Source organism: Buceros rhinoceros, unplaced genomic scaffold (assembly GCF_000710305.1).
Source record: "Buceros rhinoceros silvestris isolate BGI_N320 unplaced genomic scaffold, ASM71030v1 scaffold14234, whole genome shotgun sequence".
NCBI lineage: Eukaryota > Metazoa > Chordata > Aves > Bucerotiformes > Bucerotidae > Buceros > Buceros rhinoceros.
In genome coordinates, this window is record NW_010410142.1 from 31,092 (window position 1) to 50,114 (window position 19,023).

Genomic DNA, 19,023 nt, shown 5'->3' on the forward strand with positions numbered 1-19,023 from the left:
GCGCAGCTCGGACAGAGGGCAGGCATGTTCCTCTGTGTGCAGGCTGTCTCCTGGTGCAAGTAGCTCATCTTTTCCTTAAGTAGAGGGAACAGTGAAGGGGAAGCAAAACTCCTGCTGGTTTGGGAGCATACTGATGAAGAACTGCCAGCCAGTAAACTGGTCCTGACACTCCTGAATAAACTGTTGTACTCGACTTGTGGTTACTACCCTTTTCTGCAGAAAAGATATACAGAGGGTTTTATTGCTCCTAATGGTGAAAAAGGTAATTATTTGATGCTACTGAGGTCAGTAGCTGCCAGCTGGGTCTGGCTCCTCTAGAGAGCAGCGCACCAGCACCTGGTGATAGCTACTTGCCATGTAAGAGGCAGAAAAATTTATAAAAAAGGCCTAGTGTGGAAAACGGGTCATTCTGTATGTGTTAGGATATATCAGTTTGAGAGGGGACATTAACTTTGCAAAATTGTTTGTCACACAACAGTGAGATAAGAGACAAATTCACAGCCTACAGGAAACAAAATCTAAACAGATGTTGCTCTTCTCTGTAACCCAGTCCTTTAAAAGGAGACATTGTTTATGTGTCAAGAAAAGGCCTCAAATGCCTTGATTTTTTTTTTTTTTGATTGGGAAGTCTTAAATCACACAATAACATCAGTGTTATTTTTGTCTCATGACACTAGTTTCTGGACACTGGCTCACGTACACACTGCTGACCACCTGCCCTAGTACTAGGGTGTTTTCCAAAGCAGTAATTCATTTTTCTTTCTCAGCCATTTGCTTGGTTTGCACATTTCGAATCAACAGTGCAATGGACAAACTCTACAGCTCATTAGCAAAACTCCACTTGGGAAACTTGAAAAAAGGCAATATAGTTGGCAAACTTGACTAACCTCTAGTATTATTAATCGTCAGTCTTCTAATGGTGGGCTAAACTCTTTTTATCATGAATGCAAGCCTTCTTGCACCAACAGGGCAACCGGACCAGAAAGGACAGATTCAAGTGTTAGTGAAAATAGGAATGCAATTGCTTCAGGGAGGGTTGTCCAGATGTGGAATTGACGACTTCCTCATCACATTTAAAGGCAAGGGTTGCAAGTTTCACATTTGATATTGCTTTGCAGGACAGCTTGGCAGAGCCATGTATCACTCTTTCTAGGATATTTCAAGAGCAATGCAAGGGACTCTCACTGCACAGCTTCAGCAAAAATGCTCATTTTGGAGCTCTTTCTTTCACATTCGCCCTTCTTGCCCAATATGAAAATTAATCTATTGCATCTTGTACACACATCGTGACCTCTGTCTCAGGAAGAATGCCAGTAGCACAAGTGTGATATTTGACAAACTCCTTTTGGACTGCTGCAGAAGCTCAGCTGAAGGATTATCAATGTTTTTATTTTTTTTTTCTTGGGATGGTTAGCAAATGTCAGGGTATGACCTGCTGCTACTGCTACAGCTAAGAGGTCAGCTAGTGCCTGCATAGGGAACAGCACATGGACATGCACTTCTCTCTTCTAACCCAGTGTTGCTCTTTATGGATGTTCACGAGAATTTTGTGGTTATACCTGTCCAAAAACCAGCTTCTCTTCTTATTATTTTTTACTGGGCAGATGGTTGTATTTTGTAGGGCTTTTTCGTGAGAAACAGCTGTTTCTAGTAAAAGACAAAGGGTGTCTTTAAAGAAACACAATATACCATAGAGAAGAATGTCTGCTGCAAAAAGCAAAATAAATCCTTTGTCCATTAGGAATTAAACCACCTTTTGCAATGAAATTTCTTGCAAGCAGAAGTACCCCAATAACTGATCTGTTCAGACAGGGAAAAGTGAACTACAATGGATGATAATCTTTCTATTTAATTTTTATGATGTTTTATTTCCAACTGATGTTTTCTCCAACTGAGTTAAATATTACTTTTTTTTGGTAAAGATATACTATACATTTATTTCTTAATTTATGGCACGAATATGTGGAAAAGTATGTGAGTTGCTACAAATTTATTTCCTCAGCTCTAAGGACACAGCTGCTAAGATTTTTCAGCAACTAATTCCTATTGAAATCCATAGAAGCTAGACACTTCAAAACACTGAAAATTTGACCCATCAGTACTTACTCTAGTGCAGGTATCATACTGAGGAACAGAGTATAAAAATCAGTCATTCACTTTAACCAGATACCCTTGGGAGAACACTTAGTAGTGATTCTCAACAGTAGAAAGAAGGTTGGAAGGCACGTAACTCGCTTCATTGTTATTTTATTTCACTAACTTTCCAACTTCAAAAATACCAGTTAAAACATTTCATTAAAATGCTCCAGACAATAATTACATCCTGTCAGAAGCACTGCTATGCTTAAACGTAAGAAGCAATCGTTAATTCAAGTGTAGAAGCTGATAGAAAAATATGTTCTTTCTCTCTTCTCACAGATGTAAAAGATCTATTTGCTACTCTTCTACCTGGATTAACCTGTCTGCATTAAGTGTGGCAGTACTCAGGCTGCCAGTTCCTGGAGTAGAAGCTCACACTGTCTGCTAGAAGGAGCTGACAAATAGCTCTGCAGAATAAAAAAGGAACATAAAGGTCTGATGGGGAACAAACTGCGTTTGATAGTCAAAAGTGGAGCAGTTATGGTTTGCTCTAACACTTGCTATTCCCAGAAATCTGTCCTGCAGAGGATGAACAGCAGCAGGTGTGAATGACTGACCAAGCACAGGGAACTCTTAGTAAGAAGAGTAGGGAACAACGTACAAATGACTGTTACATCACCTTTAGTTGGCAAAAATGGTGACCAGCCTTCTCTGTTTCCTAATAGTTAATTTACTGATGTTTTAGAAAATTCTTTCTTATCTTGCTTAAGAAAATTAAGTAAATTTTGCCCTTTCATATCCATAAAATCCCAACTTATAGCAGGTTCAGGTTTGACTCAGAGCAGAACTGGTTTTAAAGTAATATAGTTGACAAATGTATGAAATAGAAAGGGCAAAGAACTTCAGCCATGGAGCAATAGGAGCATGCATAAAGAGATGCTTGATATGTAAAGGGCTGTGGGAATAGACAGCATGTAGGAGATGTCAGGCTCAGGACGTCTCCTACTTTCAAAAGCGAAGAAAGGATACACCAGTTCTGTTTGCAGAGATGGTGGGGAAATGAGGCAAAGGAACATTAGGGTGAGTTGTAAGAGAATGGGGAAATAAGCCTGAAGTGGAAGGGCTAAATGCAGTATCAATCCCACTAAAATTAAAAATTTGCTTCATAAACACCAAGCTCAAATCTCAGCCAGATACTAAAAACTGACCAAGAAATTACTAAAATACGTGTAAAGGAAACCAAACCTTGGCAAGAGTTGAAAGCAAGAGCAAATGCTCTCCATAAGCAGAGTTGCTTCACTGGGTTGGCTATAACCAATGACATTCAATCACCAGCAAAAATGCCAATTCTTACCTAATACAAGACTTTTTTCTTTAAGTAGGGCTTACAGAGAGAGGGGAGCAATAACCTGGAAAATGTTTCTGCGTGAATCTAGCTGCTACCCCAAGCCAATAGTGCACTTACACAGACCTGCATCTTTTCAAAATGCAACTTCCAGTTTCAAAGCCAGCTACTGGGGAGAATTCTGCACTCCCACATTCCTGTCTTTTACTACGGCACAACTGACTGGCACAACCTACGCAAACCTTACCTTCAGTGACTGCACAGTTGGCTAGCCCGCTGTTTACTTTCCTGTACAGACTGCCTAACTCTGCATTGTCATCAGGACTGGAAAGGGGAACTTTCTGTCATCACACTGGATGGCTCCTTCTGTGTTTGTTTTCACAAGGCAGCTTGCAGGCAGAACTCTAATGATAACCTCTGTGTCTAGCATATCTACTGATGCTGCTTGTCAAACCGGCCTAGACCTGCTCTTCTCAGGTACTCCCGTCCCCGAACAGTGATTAGGATTTCCATATAGCAATAGGATTTGTGAACAGGATTTGCAAATACTTACGTTGAACCCCATGCCAACAAGCCACAATCTCACCCCATCAATTTATGATTTTTTTTGGTGCAAGTGAAGGCAGAACTCACAGCCTAACTGAAGCTAGCCTGGAGCAGATAGTATTCAGCTTTTTGTCCCAAAGATACAATCCTAGTGCTATTATTTTTGCCTAATAGAAGAGCTATCCGAGTTTAAATTAGTGCTTTGTTGAAAATGTTATTTTGGGGTCGTGGTGGATGGGAAATATGTTCCTTGATTTGATTGGATTCAAGCGAACATTTAAAATCCTCTCATCTTACTTCCCCTCAACCTCCCAATGAATTCTCTGAAGAAGCTGCGTCTCCTTTCAGGTGATACAAATCTCCCAGTCAGCATCAACACTTAGGGCTAAATTTTCCAGTGTCAGCACAGAGGTCTTCGTATTGTATGTGAAAACCACTTCTTTTTCCTTTCCATCTGAACAGGACAAGAGAGTAAACTCTTACTTTATGATTTAAGAAGGATCCTTCTGAAACACTGTTACACATGACTCCCCCCAGTTTCTAATTCAGCCCGCCCCTACCACTGGTGGAAAGGATTGATTAAAAGAGAAAGTAGTCAAATCTGTACAAACAGAACTGGAAACACTATTTATTTTTTTTCTGACCTTTCAAACCATGGTACATGAAACCATGGAACTATTCAAGGGCTTTTCTGAAAAAAAATATTACTTTCAGCATAGGTTTTCCTTCAAACACTATAAAATTCCTAGAGATTGACAGGTGGAGGCAGAAAGTCCATGTCCACACAATTCACAAAGTGAAAGGACGTGCTTGGAAAGCAGACAGAAATGATAGGCCTTTCTGTAGATGTTACTGCCTTCCCATATGGATCCCTCACAACTTCTAGAGATCCCCACATAATCAAGAGCTCCAGACACTTTTGAATGAGCAAGAGAACAGAAAATTATTTTGGGCTTTGTATGCAAGTGTCACGTTCTAGACTAGGCAAGCTTACGGATCTGAGCAAATGGTCCTTCATTTGAAATACTATCTCTGGTCATAATCTGTGCAGGAACTTGTTAATTCTGAACCACTTTTACTGATATATTTATTGCCTTACAAAGCAAGTATTCTTCAGTTTTGCATATATTAGTGATGAGTAGCTGCTGGCTTCTTTCACTAAATTGTGTCCTTGATATAAAAAAAGTAGGAAATAAAACTAAACGAAGATGCTTCTAATCCTGTAACACTTTCTTTACAGAGCTGTCAGCTTGCCACCTCTAGTGAATGGCAGCAGAGCAACATTATTTTGAAAAATTGTAGTAAAATAGAAGTTAGTTCATTACCCTTGGAACAAGCTGTCACAAAAGTGGGTTGCTGTTCAAATCCGAGAACTATCACCCGCTCAACTACACATGTAGTGTGGTATTGTCCGCTTTCATCTGTGCAGCTGAGAAAAGAAAATTATTTCATATACATTAGTGCCTGTCCATCAGGAGAAGTTTAGCATCATACAGAAAAAGTACTACTTCAGTCATGTCATGAAAATTCCCTGTATTGTCTCCTTTCCTCTGAAACATGTAAAACTTCCTCCCATTATCTGCTAATTTCTCACACCATAGCAGATTTCACAAAGTTAGAAGAAAAAAGTTTGAGAAAATAGTTTGTGGCAAAAAGCATGGCTTTGACAACCAGAAAAGTTCTGTATTTTTGCAATATGGTAGTTGGAACTCCTAAGTATTAACATAAAGGTAATTTAAACACTCTTCAGGTAAGATGTTTCAATCTAAGGCACGATTATCTTGCATTTTTAAACTAATTTAATTTTTATTAGAAAGCTCTAAAAAACCCTCAGATCAAAATGAAACTTTCCTTTCTGGAGTAAACAGAATGTTACATCATTTATCTCAAAACACCTTTTTTCCAACTTCTAGATTTGTTAGCATCTTAGCAACATTTTTCTTTTTCATCCTGAATTTTTAAGCTTTTCAGATTTTGTTTCCCACATGTAGAGATTTCAAGAATACTTCTAACTACATTATCCAAGCTATTCTACAGTTTTGCTCTGTGATAATTTTTGGACCACATTCTGCATATTTTTGAACCCTGAAGGAATGAAGAAAAGCCTGTAAAATCACAAGTTATGCACTGCACAGCCCCACAGGCAACATGTCTCAATAGTAAAAGTGTCATAGTAACACATTTAGCACCTCTTTCCTTACAAGCAGCTATGGATATTTTTTGGCTTTTAGGTTGTTTCACTCAACCTTTGCAGGTTGCGTCCCACCAACTACACGTAATGGTGTCCATTCATGGTCATAAAACATCTCAAGTTGGAAGGGACCCACAGGGATCAAATCCAACTCTCTGCTTGTTGGGGGACTAATTAAAACTAAATCGTATGACTAAGAACATTGTCCAGAAGCTCCTTGAACTCTGACATGCTTCATCTCTTGAGCAGTCCCTGGGGAGCCTGTTCCAGTGACCAACCACCTGCTCAGTGAAGAAGATCTTACAAAAATAGAAATGTTCCAGATGTTGCCTATTTGCAAATCTCCCAGTTTGTCGTCTTTAGTCTCTCTTATAGATTTACTCTTGCTGATGACTTTCTTTGTATTTCAGTAAATCTGCAGAATCTTAATTTGATTACACTGAAGCAATATGAGACAAGTCAGTATTTCATACACTGCTGTTCTTAGACCTATGCAGAACATTGTTTACCTCTGCAGTTTTATGACTAATTCTGCATGCTCTGGGACTTCACTAAGAAACAGATGAGACTAATACTTCTATGTTTGTAACAACGCCTCACGAACTAGAGAAGGCACTTCCAAAGAGTGTATGTTGGTGGCTTGTGCCTATAATTGCTGTTACCTGGAAGAGAGAATGTTCTTCTGGAAAACGAATTTCCGATACAGGAACTGCTTCTTGTGGAGATATTGAAATGAATGCCCATCATCTAGGTAGAACCCACCTATTGCATAGGCCTGTGAAACACAGCAGACGGAGTACAAATTAACAGCAGGTTCTAGTCCTCTCACTATATGTCATGCTTCATGGTGAAGGGTGTGTATTTATTTTTCTGGAGCAACTGGTATCCCCAGAAGGCTTGGAGAGTCCAGCTCTGAGAGTGCTTCAAGACTTGGACATCCTGTAATTTGTAAACTGATGTGGGTGCCAGGTGTCACCTCGTTTATTAGAAAAGACAGTTGTGAGAAGTTCTGTCTCTATGACCAAGAGGAAGTTTGTTGCCTGCTCATTCTCTGCTTCTTCCTCCAAGGAACTAGAGGAAGGTTGAGAAAGGTCAGAATAATGTTTTGCCTCTGTTACACACAGATAGTCTCACTTTGAGGGAACAGTGGGAAGGAGGTGGAAGCCCTCTCAAATAGAAGAAGTGGAGCAGAGCCGTTGGGCAAACAGATGCAATACCATTGCACTGACTGAACCAGGCAGCAAGGACCTAAAAATCCCACATCAAGAAAGAGACAACTTTGTAAAGGGAATGTAATTTCAGAGTACCTCTGTGTCCAGCGCCACACGAAGTTCATAAGAAATATCTATCATCCATTCAGTGGATTTTCCAGCGGTTGTCTTCAGTGGTACCACAGTGCCCCCCCGCTGGAATACAGGAATCTGCAAAAAACAAAGCCAGGGTAGAAAGGTTCATACACTCTGATCATACAATTTTAACTTGGAACAGGGCTAACTGAAGTTTGCTCTTATCAGAGCTCCGAGTTGAACTTTTACCACAAGCACATAAAGAGAACTATTCAACTAACAATGGGAATAGTAGTAATCTTCCATTAGGTGTAAAAGTAAAATATCTTTGCACGGATATATCTCACTTTACCACCAGGACATACCAGTGTTCCATCTAACAACAAAGGAGATGGGACTTTTCTTCTCTACAAAAGCTACTTTACATTATGTTCCTACAAGGAAACTGAAATGTCACTTTTCTGGTTTTGAATTTTGACAATACAAAAGCCCATTTGGGGTTTTTTTCTGCTCAATAGAAGTAGTGTTTTAAAACAAAAACATACATTCTCCAGTGTTACTGGGATCTTCAAAGTACCTGAATCTTCCATTCGTGTAAATTTTCTGAAATCATACCAAATCTAGGAAAAATGAAAAAAGAATGAGCATGACATATATGGTAGGATCTGCTCCCTCTGCAGAGTCAGTTACTCTTCTTAACTTTTACTGTCACTATTCCTAACAACCTATTAGATGTGCAAGAAATAGCATTTACTTTTTAAATCAAATGACCTTCTGGATAGAAAAAATAAATTCTCATTCCTGAAGCACAAAAATCAGCTGATCTTTTCTACATTCTATCTTTAAGACATCTTATATGTCTTAAAGCATCTGGAAGTGCAAAACAATGAAATAGATCTGCTCCCTTTGCAGAGGCAGTTACTCTTCTTAACTTTACTGTCACTATTCCTAACAACCTATTAGATGTGCAAGAAATAGCATTTACTTTTTAAATCAAATGACCTTCTGGATAGAAAAAATAAATTCTCATTCCTGAAGCACAAAAATCAGCTGATCTTTTCTACAGTTACTCTTCTTAACTTTTACTGTCACTATTCCTAACAACCTATTAGATGTGCAAGAAATAGCATTTACTTTTTAAATCAAATGACCTTCTGGATAGAAAAAATAAATTCTCATTCCTGAAGCACAAAAATCAGCTGATCTTTTCTACAGTTTGCATAACATCTTATATGTCTTAAAGCATCTGGAAGTGCAAAACAATGAAATACGTTTTTTTTAAATCTATAAATGCTGAGTTTCACAATGAGCTTATTTATGTTGAAGTGAAAATTAACAATAAAGTTATTAATAGCAGGTCACAAAAAGGAATTACATCTTAAACTTCCCATGTATCACACTTGCCAGCAGATTTGACTGCTCTAAGTGTGCCAGGAGCTCAATTCCCATGGACATCTTGATAAAAATATTTTTCTTAACTTGTTTGGGGAGCCTATTCTATTTTTCTCCTTATACTGAGAAGAAATCTAAGTGTCCTCAGGTGTATTATTGAAGTCACAAGGCTCTGCATGGTCTCACAGACTCCCCTTTGCTGCTGTCTTTCCTTTCATTCCTCTCTGAGAGTCTCAAGCTTTCCCTTAGGAACTATTTTCCCCAAATCCTTTCCCTTCCTCCACCTCCCAGTCAAATGATCTTTGTAGGAGTGGATCACAGTGCCGTCCTGTGGATAAACTACTTTACTTCAGAGAGGAACCAATGTCTGTACACGTCAAAGTCTTTGCTACACACATCCCAGGCTACTGAGGCTTGTAATTCCTTCTTATAATTTCCCCTTTTCACAGTTTCCTTCTGATTTCCTTATGACCTTTCTTCAAAGATCCCTTTTCTTCCACATAAGATAGAAGTTTAATTCAAAGAGAAATACATGAAAAGAGGGAATTGACAATTTAGTGAAGCTGTTTTTTGGTGTTCTGTGAGAAGCAGCAACCCTTGAGGGGAGATTTAAATTATAGGAGATCTGAGACCTGTGCAGCAGCTCTTGGAAAAGCCTGAAACTAGATTTACTGTGAGCCAAGCATGTGAGATATCAAAATGGAAGGAAGGTTCAGAGTGGCACAGAATGGCCAGCCAGCACTTGGCACAGTGCTCAGGAGTTAGGAGATGGGGAGCTGGAAGGTTGTTGCATAAAATACTTCCTTGGGCTGAACAGCTGAGCAGCTTCATATTCACCCTCACCTCCTCTGATCCTGGAAGCAGAACACTCACAGCCTTGGCTCCTCGCTCTGTGACTGGATGCACCAACAAAGCATTTCCTGCAGAAAAACATGAACATGGCTGTGATCCTTAAAGTTGCAGAACCTATGTGCTCTGGGGTTGTCAGCCTCCCATAACCATTTTAGGAGCTTGCTTGGGTATGTCATGTGCTTAGGTTCACTTTCTTCTGGAAAAAAAGGCCTATGTAGGGAGCTGATGACTGCCTGGGTCTTGTTCTGTTATGGCACTGGGATGCAGCTGGGCTGCACTGTACACTGACCAGCTTGGAGGCACTTCTGGGTCCCTCAGAGTCTAAGAGATGACTGCCTGTTTGCTCTTCAGTTGAACAAGAAAATACATTTTTCTAACCAAAAGAGTGGAAGACAGGAATGCTTTTGTAAAAAACAAAAGTGTAAGAGTGACGTGGACCTGCTTGAGCGGGTCCAGAGGAGGGCCATGAAGATGATCAGAGCTGGAGCACCTCTCCTGTGAGGACAGGATGAGAGAGCTAGGGTTGTTCAGCCTAGAGAAGGCTCCAGGGATACCTCATAGTAGCCTTCCAGTACTTAAAGGGGACTTAGAGGAAATATGGGAAGGGACTCTTTATCAAGGATTGTTGTGATAGAACAAGGGTTAACAGTTTTAAACTGTGTAGTGTGGTGTAGATTCAGATTAGATATTAGGAAGAAATTCTTCACTGTGAGGGTGGTGAAGCACTGGAACAGGTTGCCCAGGGAAGCTGTGGATGCACCCTCCCTGAAGGTGTTCACGGCCAGGCTGGATGGGGCTTCGAACAACGTGGTCTAGTGGAAGGTGTCCCTGTCCATGGAGGGGGGTTGCAACTAGATGATCTTCCAGGTCTCTTCCAACCCAAACCATTCTGTGATTCCTCTCCCATTCTCTCTTCCCGTATAGGCTGAATGTGCTTCTCATGAACACACTCATCTCTTAAGCTTAATTTCTGAGAAAATTCACTTTAGCAGCCAGCCATATCAGAGTAAAAACCAATCACCTTTGGATGGTAGTTTGCCACTGTCATTTCTGAAGCAGACTCTGGTCTTAGCTGCTACAGTGAACTTCCACGTTTTGGAACAAAATAGACTGTTTTTTGAAAGTGACTAATGAGACTGAACTCATCTCATGTGATCCCAATTTTCAAAGTGCTGTTAAAAGCAGGTCCCAAAGAGGTCTCAAGTTCTATATTCAAGTACCACGTAATTTTTAAAAGAGTTAGGCAGAGTTCTCATGTTTTCTTTTTGTCATGCAACACTCCAGCACCTCAAAGATATTTAACTCAAATTCCAGAGAATGAGATGACACTTGCTTACCCAGCATGTACTCATTTTCCACACCAAAAGTTTCTATTTTCCCTGGAAACTCTATCCAGAGAGCCCTGCAGAAAGAAAGACAGTGGGATTCAGTTAGTTCCTTCTCTCCTACCAGTCTGTTCAAGGGCTTCTGGCATTTTCAGGCTCCAGCCTCTCCCTGTCTTTACAAGGTACAGCTATCAAGAACTGAAGATAGGGCAAAGGCCTCTTCTGTGCCTTAAAATACCCCTTTTGAGTCACTGATGACAGTTCCCAGCACAACATGCCTGAAGACACTCCAATATAACTACGCTTTGGCCTCCTGCAGCCTCACTTCCCTCCTGGCTTCTTCCTTACACACTTGCACTATATACACCTTCCTTCTAGCAAAGGAGAGATAGATGAGGCTTTCTGTCAATCTACCATCAATGCTGACACCTGATGAGCTAGTTCCTGCAGCATGGTCCTTCCTGTTCTCAGCAGCTCACTACTGCTTTTATAGCATGTCTCCTCCCAATTATGACTGAAAAACTGTACAAGAAATTAATTTTCTGTCTTTCTCAAAAAAAGGGTAATGCAATAATCATTCGGTTACAGAACAGGAGTTCTATATTTAAAGTTTGAGAGATTATGATGATAATAGCTCATTCACAGACAGGGTCTGGGTTTCCTTACACAAAAAGCCTGGCTCACCTGCTCAGTCATAGGCATCCACTTGTTCACCTCTGCCCTGCTGTTCCTGTGCTTCCACTGAGACACATTTTCCACTCTGCTTGTCTCAGAAAAATATCATGCTTCCTCTCTAATTCTATACCTACTGCAGCAAATTTAACATAATCAAAGTTTTACTGAACATTGTTGGCAGTGCATGTCAACGTAAGTTTCATTTCAAGAAAGACAGAAACCCACTGCTCTATGTCAGTGCATACAACAGGGGCATCTATGCCTGTGCGCGCGCAGGCAGATGCTCACACTATGTCTGTAACGCAAACCATCTTCAAAACTCAAAGCACTCAAGCCTTGTCAAAAAAAAAACCTTTAGGAGATGTACTGTATTTGCAATAAGTAAGCGTGGTGCAAAAGGACAGTCCTAAGGTAACCTCAAAGACACAGCAATACCAGGGAGATTAATGGCGTTCATCTCTTGCTGAAAGGATTGTTGCATTCAGTTCCACTGAGGCACTTTCTTAGAGGTTAGAGAGCAGCAGAACAAAAGTTTATTTTATAATTTAATTTCTGTTCTAAATTATTAGATTCTCTACTAAAAGAAAAAATTATAAGAAACACTGCAGAAGTAAGTGATCAAATTACCAATGTGAAATAAACTTTAAAACAGTAACAATTCAGCAGTAACAAATATTTTCACGAGGGGCAAAATGGCCTTTACATTTTTAGGTCAACAAGTTCAGAGTCCATTAAGCAATAAGTGTGGGTTGGAATACTAGAAAATGTTCTTCATCGCGATGAGAAATTTGGAGTCCACAGTACTTTAAAAACATGTTTAAAGACTGTGCAATGTTTATGAAATTAGCGTGTTCCAGGTGTCATTGGGGGAAAAAACCTCAAAACATGTAATTTTCCTCTGAGAACCCACCAAAGCTTGCAGAATGCATGAAAACAGAATTTAGTAATTTGGGGGGGGGTTATTTTTTGTAAATAAGAAAAAAGATAAATAAAATAAATAAAAATAAAGAGAAATAAAAATAACAAACAAGAATTTATTATTCATTTATAATAAAATAAATAAGTAACCTTACAAAAGTAAGAGATGGTAATTTAACTTCCCTCCTCCAAGTAACTTTCCAAAGATAATCACCAAACCTCATCACTTATGCTCTTACCTCATAACTGGTTCAGCTGCTGTGTGTGCCTGATAGAACAGTGTGTATAAGTATGGCAGGGGGGGGGAGAGGCTCTCACTTATGATGATCTGGGTGTTCTTCTTCCCAAAGAGCCACGGTTCTCGCCGTTTGCTCTCCATGTTAGAATGACCTCTGAAGAAGGGCTGGTAGGCTCCAGCCTGATACCAGCGAACAAGTAATTCTGGTTCTGGATCTCCAATAAACCCTCCCACATCAGCTAGATATTGCGCACACAAATAAAAATACACATTTCAAAATTATTCTGAAAAATGTGAAGTTCTCCTCTAACAAACATTCCAAGTGTACAAATCCATGCATTTCACAGAGTGCTTCCAGTTCTGCTACTGGGCAGCTGCTCGTCCAGTTAAGAGTGGAAAACTGCCACAAGGATGCTATAGAACACCACCTGAGGGCTGCAGCTCCAGATGGGACACAAACACTACATAAGAGCTAGTGGAGAAATGATGGTGAGGGCCAGCTTACTGGCTTCTGAAACCAGACTGATTTGTGAAACTGCCTGGAAATGCACTGGACTGTTGAGCTTCCCAGCACCTGTGCTGAAGTCTACCTTGGAGTACAAGCTTGGTGGCACCAGTGATCACTTAGTGAGCAACTCCAGCTAAACACCTTACCTCCACAGAATGAAATCCCTGCCATGCTGATGGTGAGGAGCATTGGAATGGATATTTTCAAGTAACCCCACTCTGCCGTGTTGTCTCCAGTCCACACTGCCCCTGGAAATACACAGTTTCAGCATTACACAGAAAAGTTGGGCATATGCTTCAGTTTATGCTTTCAGTTAAGGAAAGAAGACAAGAATAGTCATGAACTATTGGTGAACTGCATGAAAACGTTCATTGCAACATTTCTCTTTATGCACTCATGCTCCTGAAATATGCAATAAAAGCAGGTAGTGGTTTGTCGCAGTACACAGTTTGTTATTCTGCCTTTAACACACCTTCCCAGCATCTGCTGATTTTCTTTGCACTTGCACTCTTAAGAGCTCACCATGTCAGTATTTCTAAGATAATTTCTGTCCTCTCTAGACATAACTACTACACACTGAATTTCATAGAACAAAGAAGTGTGGAAGGCATCCAGCTAGTCCGTACTTACCATATTTCTGTGATCCAGCAAAGAAAGATCGTGTGAGGACAAATGGTCTCTCTTTTCCTGAAGAACGTCTGATGAGTCCTTCTGCAGTTGCCATTTGCTGAAAATCATGAATTCAAAAGTCAGGAAGACAAACTCTATAATTAGGATACTTAGGATATTTGCTACACTTTTTTAGGCCTTCCAAGGCAGGAAAATTAAGAAATCTGTACCAACAAATGATACGTATTATTAAAGCCACACTTTCTTACTAGCATATACTTGAACAAAATAAAAATAATATTAAGTAGTCACAGCCACTGTAATTTACATGGTTATGGTAGAAAGGCATGGATGTTGTCACATTTCCTTGTGACCAATCACATATATTTATATTTACATAGCAATATCCAGCACAGCAGAATTTCAGTCCTTGACAGAGGTTACAGAATGTCTACTACTGTACAAATTACATCAGACATACTCCTTGAGAATAACTGCTGGCTTGTGTCTCCAGATACTCCATATACCTGGTAGAATCCATAGAGGTTGTGTACTTCCCTATGTTCCCAGTTGTTGTAGTGTACAGCATCCTTCTGCATTGTTAGTTCTGCGCCTTTGAAGACTGAAGGCTCATTCATGTCATTCCATACAAAGAGTATATTAGTGGATCCCTATGACAGAGGGTTGCAATTAGAACGTGAGAGTCATTGCTGTGACTTAGTGTGTTTATCTCTAATGGGTGTCAGACTAGTCTGGGGTATGAGTAAAAACAGCAAAAGCCCAGCAAGACACTCCTATGGTGACTTGAAAGCTGCCAGTCATTCACCTCGTCTCTTGGTGGCCCTTCTGGTCAGGGTGGCAGCCTACAAGCCCGCTTGATTTCTGCAGTTCTCACAAAACTCAGCAGATAATTGCTATTCCCGCATTCAGGTGAGGGGAAAGAGAAGTATTAAACAGCTGTGAGGAAAAATCAGTGAAGGCCAGAAACTGGAGAGGAAAAGGAGCATGGTAAGTGTCTAATATGCACATCTGCTAGGGAAGTGCTTCCAACAATCCTACTGCAAACCAGAACTTCAGGGTGTGAGGGGTGTGTGAAACTGGAGTTGACCAGCTGTGTTCACCCAGACATTTTCAGCACTAAACGGGAGTGCTGGAAGAAAGATCAGAGCTACGAGAGCACTCCCACATCACTCCTTACGTGCCATCATGGTAATAAAAGCTGGAACTGGAGCAGCTGTGTTAGATTATGGGTTGCTAACATGCCTGCAGCTTGTCCATCCTACTGCAACTAAGTAAGCAGGTTCACTGATGGCATATAATTCCAACTTTCTTAGTGTAGACAGTTCCTTGGAAAAAATCCTTCCATGGTACTTCAGCTTATCAGGATATTTTCCTCTACACTATGATAACACAGGTAGAAAAGTCAGCCACCAAATTGCTTAGCTAGTTTATCTTCTCTCTTTTCCTCCTTTTCAAGCTTTCTGGGATATGTAGATCAGAGCAAATAAATACACACCTTGTATGTTTTGAACGCAAATTGATCTGCATACCATTTTCGCACTTCAGGATTGGTGAAATCCAGGTAACAAGAAGAACCTGTGGATGTGGGCAATCCCAATTACTCACCTGATTTTAAGAGCAGGCATGCATTGTCCTTGCACCTAAATACAGTGGTCTAAAGTTAGGATACTTTCCACAACGGGCAGCAATAATGTAGTTACTATTGTTTCTGAGACAAAAGCTCAAGAGCAAATTCCAGGCTGACTTGGAATTCTACATGCACCTTGTCATGTTTTGCAGATCAGCATATGTAGATCCTGGGGGTCTGAAGCTCAGCACCATTTAAGGATGACTGCTAGCAGTTCGATGTATGTTCAGATGTGAACAAAAAGCCAGGGAGAGACAGCAGCCCTGGTGTTTCGAGCTCAAACAGGAAGTGTTTCTGAGAAGCTAGATAACTACATTCTGCCATGCTACTAGAAGTTGTAATATGTCCTTGTTTTTTCCCATACTCACTCCTTTGCCAGGATTGTGGGCTTTCTGCCTGTAAAGAAGGGGGACAACTTTCTTTGTCTCCCTGCAACAAGATCTCCTCATGAAAAATAACACATTAAATCACTAAATTATGACTGAATCAAAGCCTTCAGTATAAGGGTTCACTGAATTTCTACATAAGCTGTGCTCACTGCAACAGACCAGACTGGGAAGAGGGATCGCTGTTCTCATCAACAAATCCAATTTTTTTAGTTCTAGGCAATGGAACTATCTTCAGATCCAACAGATATAACAGAGAAAGTTGTGCAACTGAGGCAATTAGAAATGACTGTACAAAAGAAATCATAAACAATTTGAAACTATGAATATTTACAAAAGAATGCAAGGAATGTAAGAATTTAACTCCACTTCCATGGGTCCCAATTACACTATCCTGCAAATTTTTTAAAATAAACAGCTTGAAATGTAGAAACGGAGTGGTTTTTACCTGGCCAGCAGATGCCCTCAAAATCTTGCCCATTTCTGTCTTTCACAAAATATCCCTTTTCCTTTGCTTGTGAATACAGAGCATACGTGGGATCAACCTTAATGTGGGGGTCTATAATGACGACAAGCTGACAGGATAAAAAAAAATTAAATGCATCAATAGTATCAACTGTACTGATCAAAACAGTAAGAGTTCACTTTTGATAAAAAGTAGATAATTATTTTACTTCAGGTAAAAAAGGTAGCTATGTCACTAATTTGAGAAAGTAGTTACCAGTTCTTGTATACACGTGCAAGACTTATGAGTAGTAGCTGAATTTGCAAGGAGGGCATGAATTCATGCTTATTCCTCTGAAATAAAGGCCAAAGCCCATTGTTTCAGATAAAAGCAAGTACCCCAGCCCCCAAAACTCTATGTTTAATTCACTGTTTAATTCTGTGAACAAGAAAATCTGATTTCCATGTTCATGTCATTGCTTAGAATCATTTGCCTTGGTTTGTAAGCATACAACAGCAACGGATGTTTCTAATTTTTTCAAACATCCATGTATTCATTTTGCAGTTAGATTCTGCTGCCATTAACTGCCTTGCTGTAAAGCTGAAAAAGTACTATAGCTCCAGCTAAGAGAATGTAAAACTTGAATGCTCTTTCAACAATTCCCTGTTCATTGACTTCTGGCAAAGATCAAACATTAAGCAATTTTACAACTTGTAGTTATTAACTATGTACATTTTAATACCTCTATAATTCCAAGGAAATATTTTAGCTGTAAAAGCAGAAATAAGGACTAACTAAACTAACAGACTGCACACCATACCAGGACTTCATCAGAAGACAAAAACATTTAGTAATTGTATCAACATAAAGGACAAATCCCAGTTAGTATAAGCAGAAAATAAAAAGTAGTATCAATACGAAGAAAAGCTGAAGCAAGGTAACAACTACCAATAGTAAAAGCTCATGTTAAGTAAAAAAAATTTCTACTGTGTCCCTCAAGGACAGCACTGGGCTGCTTCTGTAAGATGGAGCTTCACATGGGTCAAACTTAGCCTGATGGTCACGCTGTGACACAAATTATGAGATAATAGAATGGCACGAAAAAGCTGAATTAAGTAAGATAGCTTGCACTAGTCTGGAAGCATCATCAGACTGCAACACAGTCTAATTTACACTGTTGTAGTTAAACTGTTTCCAGTATCTGAAGTACCCTCGTTAAAGCTAGACTGGGTAGCATCACACTACAAAAAATATTTTCTTTCTTCCTGCTACATCACTTACCTTGCGTTTTTTCTTCCTGAGGTGTTCTTGCATCTTTCTGGGGTTCTTGAATTTCTTTTTGTCCCAAGTAAAATACCTCTTGTCGTCTGTGTGCTCTATATCTAGCCATATCACATCATAAGGAATGTCATGTTCATCAAAACCAGCATCTACTGCCTTGACATCTTGCTCATCCTCATAATTCCACCGGCACTGATGGTAGCCCAGCGAAAAAAGTGGGGGCAGGGCTTGAGTGCCTAGGAAGAGTATATGAATGGAGATAACACTGTTAATGCCCTTCAGGATTTTATCTTGAGACTCTAGAAGAGTTACCATGATTAATATGTATCTGTCTAGAGCTAGGGAATGCTGGCCTAAGTTGAGTCTAGAGCACATTCTGCATACCAAAGTGACCGAACTCTTGAATTAACAAACATCACAACGAGCTCAACAGCCATAAAAAGCAGAGGGCTGTAATGATAACACAAGTGAGAAGGAACTTGCTGTTCCAGGATGCTGAAGAGTTATTCCAGTAACAAATATAATTTTATTCTTTAATTTTTTCTAACGTTAAAATATTCCAGATTACCTTAACTATCATTAGTGCAAAACTTCCTTACTCATGTTCAGCTGAACTACATTATCTTCATAACACCTGTGCAATAAACAATCATTGCTAATGCACTAAAGCACTACCAAGGATGTTTTTGTGCTTTTAATTCTCTTTAGTACTTAAAGAATTTTTCTTTCATAAAATGTTAGTCCTCTTGCCTTCATTTTTTTTGTCTCTTCCTGAGCCTTTTGCATCTTTCCTTTCCCATATCTGCAAGTCATCTCTGCTCCTCTCCCTAATGGACACGCTGGACAGTTACCTATCTTTTTTGTCTACTCTCCAGGACACATTACTCCATAACTTGAGTCTTTTCTCAATATAAGGCAGCTGTTTTGATGGTGACCGGCAGTTACAGCCCCCCACGTCTCCTCTCCTCATCTAAGGGAGCACTTTCAGATAGCAGTAATTATGCTTGCTTCTCAATTAGGTTCAAGTTTGACCAGCTGCAGATGCTAGGGAAGACAAGGATGGAGTCCTGTCGTCACAAAGCACCAGCCTTTGCTCTGCAAAGTGCAGTTTGGGAACAACTGGCCTCCTGTAGGCAATGGGCTAGGTAAACATTAACCCACTCTTGGGTACAGCAAGTGCCTCAGAGACTGTTCTAGGTGAATGTGCCATATCGACTCTAATGCTGTGAGTTAGTACCTGTCAGTTGTGCAAACTGCTTGAAGATATCAAATGCAGTGGGTCCCATCAGCAGGCAAACA

The 19,023-nt window shown here is 40.0% G+C and overlaps 1 protein-coding gene across 1 annotated transcript in view; it reads right to left on the bottom strand.

Annotated features, from left to right (window-relative positions):
* Positions 1-4,314: 4,314 nt before the first annotated feature.
* GANC (glucosidase, alpha; neutral C) overlaps positions 4,315-19,023 on the bottom strand; it is a gene marked incomplete at its 5' end in the record, with an annotated part of 25,022 nt that continues 10,313 nt past the window's right edge. The window contains 15 exons of the mRNA XM_010135498.1: positions 4,315-4,424; positions 5,296-5,399; positions 6,824-6,936; positions 7,469-7,582; positions 7,993-8,067; positions 9,683-9,759; positions 11,029-11,093; positions 12,849-13,086; positions 13,502-13,603; positions 13,986-14,082; positions 14,492-14,635; positions 15,481-15,560; positions 16,447-16,573; positions 17,725-17,960; positions 18,962-19,017. Coding sequence (XP_010133800.1) covers positions 4,315-4,424; positions 5,296-5,399; positions 6,824-6,936; positions 7,469-7,582; positions 7,993-8,067; positions 9,683-9,759; positions 11,029-11,093; positions 12,849-13,086; positions 13,502-13,603; positions 13,986-14,082; positions 14,492-14,635; positions 15,481-15,560; positions 16,447-16,573; positions 17,725-17,960; positions 18,962-19,017 — 1,738 coding nt within the window. The remainder of the gene's footprint in view (positions 4,425-5,295; positions 5,400-6,823; positions 6,937-7,468; positions 7,583-7,992; positions 8,068-9,682; positions 9,760-11,028; positions 11,094-12,848; positions 13,087-13,501; positions 13,604-13,985; positions 14,083-14,491; positions 14,636-15,480; positions 15,561-16,446; positions 16,574-17,724; positions 17,961-18,961; positions 19,018-19,023) is intronic.